Source organism: Athene cunicularia (genome assembly GCF_003259725.1).
Source record: "Athene cunicularia isolate RWA chromosome 13 unlocalized genomic scaffold, athCun1 chr13_part1, whole genome shotgun sequence".
Lineage (NCBI taxonomy): Eukaryota > Metazoa > Chordata > Aves > Strigiformes > Strigidae > Athene > Athene cunicularia.
In genome coordinates, this window is record NW_020799117.1 from 9,736,445 (window position 1) to 9,742,015 (window position 5,571).

Consider the following 5,571-nt stretch of genomic DNA (forward strand, 5'->3'; position numbering starts at 1 on the left):
CGGGACCTGACGCTGGCCCTGGGGGCCGCCGTGGCCGCCTTCGGCTCCCTCCTCTTCATCGCCTGGAAGATCTACTTCCGCGGCATCGGCACCGGCATCGGCTGGAGCGACTGGTGGGAGCACGAGCTGCAGGAGCTGCGGGACCGAGCTCCCCCCGGCGACGCGGTAAGGAGGGGACGGACCCTCGCCGGGACCCCCGGCCCATCGCGGGACGGGAAGGACACAGGGTCGGGATCTCCCCGGGAGCCCCGGTACCGAGGACGGGTCAGCGGGGCCGGGATCCCTCCGGGATCCCTCCGGGTTCCTCACACCCCCAAGACCGTCAGGCTAGGGTAGGAGCAGGGGTCGGGATCGCCCCGGTGATCACCAGGCTGGGGAGGCCTCTGGGTGGCCAGTGGGATCCCTCTGAGCACGTGGGGCTGGGGAAGGGGGCACAGGGTCAGCATATGCGCCCTTGGGATCTCACACCAGGATCCCCCGGAGCCGGTCAGCCTGGGTTTTCCAGGATATTCCGCAGGGTGATGGCCCTTGGGGACCCTCCTGCAGCCCGTTCTGCTGGGAAGGGGTCCCCAGTCTGCACCACCTCTGGGGCCCACTGGGCTGGAGATAGGGGTGCAGAGGCTGGGGGGGCTGTCAAGGACCCCTTGCTGTGGGCTGGTCCTGAGCACCGGGCTGTGGGTCCTGGGACCGGCTTCCCCCCCACCCCACCTCCTGCGGCATCCCCACAGCTGGACTGGCGGCAGGTGCTGGTGCTGGGGCTGGACGGGGCCGGGAAGAGCAGCGTCCTGCACTACATCTGCAGCCAGACGGCCAGGGAGCACATCGCACCCACCCGCGGCTTCAACTCTGCCCAGCTCTACGTCGAGGGGCTGGAGATGGACCTGCTGGAGGGTAAGCTGGCCTGACCCTGCCGTGTGCCCTGGGGCTGAGTCTGCACGGCCCAGAGGGTCCCCCCGCCTCCTGGCACCAGGCTGGGGTGCAGAACATCGCAGGTGATGGGAGTACTGTCTCCCTGCGGTGCTACAGGGAGGCGGCAGCCCCGCTCCCCCCCGGCGCCGGTGCCTGATGCCACCCATCTTCCGCAGTGGGTGGCAGCCAGAACCTGCGAGCATACTGGCCCCACTACCTGAGCCAGGCCCATGTGCTGGTGTTTGTGGTGGACTCAGTGGACAGGTCGCGCCTGCTGACAGCGCGCCAGGAGCTGCACACGCTGCTGGCCGCGGAGCCCCGGCTGCCCCTGGTCGTGCTGGCCAACAAGCAGGTGGGTGTCCGTCTGTCTGCCCGCTTGACCCCACAGCTGCTCCCAGGACTGTTTCCAGCAAAACTATCCCTCCCCAGGGCCCTGAGGGGAAATCCTAATGCTCAGAATCTGCCAACTCTTGCAAAATCTGATTTCTCAGGGCCTGTCTTCTCCAGTCTTCGTTAGGAGGCTTTGGCTGCCACTACCAGTGTGACAGCTAATGAGTTTTAGGAGAGCACCCTGGCAACAGCTTGCAAAATCCCCAAGGGGAAATACATTCCCCAGGCAGGCGACCAAGAGCATGCCCAATGCTGCTTCCCATTAGCTTGCGCCAAAGCCACACCATTGCAAGAGTGAGGCAGCCCTGCCTGTGCACAATCCCTGCCAGGACCACACAGGCAGGACACGCTCCTGCCAGCCGGCAGCACTGCTCCCGGCACTGCTCCCCTCCTCAGCAGCCACCTCTCTCCCTTGCAGGACAAGAGCGATGCCCTGAGTGCAGCAGAGCTGCGGGAGGAGCTGGCCCTGCACACGCTCAGTGAGCAGCGGGAGCTCTTCCTCCTGCCCACCAGCGCGACCTGGGCCAGCCTGAGCACTGCCACCAGCGTCCTACGTGTGAAGAGCCTGTTGGTCACCCTGCTCTCCCAGCTCTGAGCCCGTGCCGGGGGTGGACAGGCCCCTACCTCCAGCATGGTTCCTCTTTGGGGTCTGTGGTGCGACAGTGGAGGCAGCTGGGTGGGCGCAGGTGAAGCTCAGACTCCCTGGTAGCAGGTTGACAGTCCTGGGGTGTCTGCTGCACCCCATGAGGTTTGGGGTTGAGCTGTGGCACAGCTGCCCTCAGGGAACACGAGTAGCAGGCTCTGCTCTCTGCTGTGGGGAGAGGGTAGCTGCCTTCACCACTTCAGGGACAAAATCTCCCTTGGGATGGAGGCACAAGCACGGCTCTTACCTCCTGGTGAGTGGGAACATGCAGCACAGGGCAGAGCCCCACAGCTTCATGGCAGCCCTGCAGGATATTAAATGAATGGGGCTGAATAAGCGAGGTAACCCTCTCGTCTGCTGGCACGGACAGGTCATCCCAGGAGATGGGCTCTCCTTCCTGAAAAACTTGAGGAGTTACTGGTGGCACAGCCCTGCTGGCACAGTGTGCGCCAGTGGAAATAACCAGCTCAGGATGTCCCTTACTGGGGCTGAGCACAGCTCTCAACTCCCCCAGTATTTAGAGCCCTGTTTAGGGGAGATGAAGGCAAATATCACACAGCTCTGCGCTGCCCCTTCACCCTGAGAAAGGGTGAAGATACTGTTTGGTAGGAGCAGCACCCAGCAGGCATTTCCCCCCACCCCGGCCTGTCTCCCTCCCTCTCAGCTGCCCCAGGAAGAAGGGGAAGGAGCTGGGCTCAGGACCGCAGGAAGCCCTGCCTGCAGGCAGCAGGAAGACTGTGGAGGCCAGGGAACACATCAGGGACACACCGGCCAGTCTTTGCTGCAAAACCTTTTGTAGTCTCTTCCTTTTGTCAATAAAAGAGGCTGATCACTCTGCGCTGCCCTCCAGCTCCTTGGCAGGGAAGGGGCCCCCAACCTGCTCTCCCGGGCTGGGGGCAGGAAGGTTGTTCATGGGGAAGGAAGCAGCATGTGGCCCCGCTCCAACCTCTGCTGCCTACAGGGAAATCAGCAAAGGCCCCAGTGCTGCCCCCAGCCCTGCTGCTGCAGAGGGTGACATGTGCCCGATGCCCATGTCCCACAGGTTGGCACCGGGGGCTCTCCAGAGTGGGACTGCGCCAAGCAAGAGCCCACGAGCAAGACATTCACACCAGTTTGAAATTTATTTATTTAACAAGGTGAAAGAAGTGCTGGCTGCCACACAGAAAGGGAGTGGCACAGCACATTCAGTCCCAATGCCACAAGCCACAGCCAAGAGTTTTCCATGCCTGGTTATAACTGTCTCTGTCTAATGAAGGTCCTTCCTCCATTGCCAGAGGCTTTGCATAGCTTAACTTGCAAGCACTGAGCCCATGAGTGACTGTCACCTGTCTCAGTCCCTGCTTGCTTCAGAAAATGGTCAAGTCAAGCCTGCACTTGCAGGCAAACCTGAGGAAAAAGGGCAGTCACTGCACATCCATCTTTTCCTGCTTGAGTGATGCAATGAAATCCTTGTACTCCTCGGGATAGAAATTCTTGTACACATTGATCTTTCTTTTTATCTGCTTGGGAGTATCCTGGTAGTAGTTCTTCTCATCTCGAGCCATTTCCTGTGACAAAGGAGAGGGTAAGCCAGAGGAGTGGCCCCAAGAGCAAACACCAGACCAGACCAGCCACGCTCCAAAGGCCCACGCAGGCTGGCTGCGATCGCTGCCTGACTCAGACAGGGCTCGGCCAAGGTTCAAAGTGCTGCTTCCCCTTAACAACCTGCTAATTGCAAAACAGGATCCAAGACACAGAGGATTAGCGATCCTCATCCTGCAGAAGATCCAGGAGTGAATTGCTCCGGGTGCTCCTCACTCTGGGATAGCTAGTACATACCTTGTAGTTCTCCCCATGGTTCTGTATCATGTACCGCACGTAATCAATGAGGTCTCGTGAGAGGGTGTTTGACTTCTTCTCAGGGAGACTGGCCTCATATTCCATCTCTAGGCAGAGAACAGATACCATGAAGCAGGGCAGGGAAGCAAGCAGCACCTCAAGAGCTCCCCAGCCTCTTCCCAGGATGAGCCCTGCCAGTATGTTGAAAGGAGGTGGCTCCTGCAGCACAGCTCAGCTGCTTGCATACATAAGGCTGCTTCCCAGCACAATCATGCAGGAAAACAAACAGGACAACAGCCTGCTGCATAGGTTGCAGGCTGCCAGGCCTGTACTGCAGCAACTCCAGCTCCCACCAGGAAGAGTGGAGCCTTTCTGCCCAGGCTGCAGAGCATGATTGTTCAGAGCTGCCCAGCCCACCACTGGGTACTGTAGCCATAGTTTCTTGTCCCCCTGGTGCCAAACACCAGCACATTTCAGAGTGGTAAGAGCCCTCTTGGGGCCACAGGTAGAAATACTGTGAAAAAGGCAGCACAGGAAAGTAAAGGAAATTCATGAGACAGAGGACACACAGAAACAGCAGAGCTGCTGTCCTGGCTCTTGGCTCAGCTCCAGCCTGGCTGGGAACACACAGCTGACAGCTGCCAGGGGGGTATTCCCCTACAAGCCCACAAGCCTGGACAAGAAGTAACACCCTTCCCCTACTCCTGGCACAGCACAGAGATGAGAGACAAAATAACCCACAGGGCCTTGGGAGAACCCAAAATGCAATGGCAGTGCTGCAGTTCAGCAGGAAACCCGCCAGTGCTAAAGGTGGTAAAGCACTTCTTGGGGAGGACAGAAGTGGCACTGACCATTCACCACGTAGGGCTTCCGCACTATTTTCTTTCCTTGTCCACTGCTTTCCATTTCCATCCCCTGTGTTAAATGAGAAAGAAGGCAACTCAAAAAAAATCATTTAAAAGAAAGCTGTGTCCCCATATGTTGCTCCCAAAACTCCAAACTGCTTATGCAACTGCTGCTAGGACCAGGAAATCTCAGCTGTCTTAAACAGAGCCTTATCTGTGCTATCAGGCTAGCCCATGGGCAAGACTATCAGCCAAGCAATACTGTGTGAAGAGACAAGTGGCAAACAAGTCACTGATGTTTTTTTACATGTGTGACGTTTTGTGGGGCCACCTTTCACTTGGAAGCATTGCCACCAACGCAGGCAGGCTGGACTAGCACTGCTGTACACCAGGAGGCTTTCTTTGTTACCAGAAGCAACTTGCTGCAGCGTTCCCAACCCCATCTCCCTCTGGCAAGCCCCAGGAGACTGATTAACGTTATTTATACTTGCTCCAAAGCCCATTATCTCCCTGTGACACTGTAGCCTGTTCCCATCCCAGGATCTTGGCAAGAAAAGCTTAATAAAGATATGAAACCCATCCACCTATAGACACTGATCCAGACATGCACTCCAAGGCAGGCTGCTCTCCACACTGCTTTTTCCCAAGCCCGGCTACATGTCCTAGGGGAGGCCTGACCTTCCACCCCCCACAAAGGAGCAGCCCCAGCCGAGCCCCCCTTGCCCTTCCTCACTGGCCCACGGTTGCACTTACCAGCAGCTTCTTCCTGGGGATAGGGACGGCCTTGTTGGGATCCTCGGCCAGGCCCATCTCGGCCAGATTCTGTGCCACCGACTTGGTCGGGTCCCAGGCATGGCGGATATGTGAGCTGCGCGGAGACAGGCACCAACATCACGGGCTGTGCTCACCCTCCCCACAGACACGCGTCCCCCAGGCGCCCACCGAGACGTTCGGCAGGTCCCCACG

At 58.7% G+C, this 5,571-nt stretch overlaps 2 protein-coding genes across 2 annotated transcripts; one reads left to right on the forward strand and one right to left on the reverse strand.

Moving 5' to 3' along the window:
• On the forward strand, nt 1–2,865 carry ARL10 (ADP ribosylation factor like GTPase 10; the record flags this gene model as incomplete). Its single annotated transcript, XM_026858515.1, has 4 exons — nt 1–165; nt 729–891; nt 1,086–1,261; nt 1,718–2,865. Coding segments are annotated over 4 exons (681 nt in total), but the record flags the coding sequence as incomplete, so codon positions are not given.
• Nucleotides 2,866–3,050: 185 nt separating this feature from the next.
• Nucleotides 3,051–5,507, reverse strand: NOP16 (NOP16 nucleolar protein). The gene is made up of 4 exons (XM_026858127.1): nt 5,359–5,507; nt 4,612–4,675; nt 3,761–3,867; nt 3,051–3,489 (listed from the first exon to the last, which is right to left on the reverse strand). Exons 1-4 carry the CDS (start codon nt 5,413–5,415, stop codon nt 3,346–3,348), a joined length of 372 nt encoding a protein of 123 aa, XP_026713928.1. The 5' UTR covers nt 5,416–5,507; the 3' UTR covers nt 3,051–3,345.
• Nucleotides 5,508–5,571: the final 64 nt, after the last annotated feature.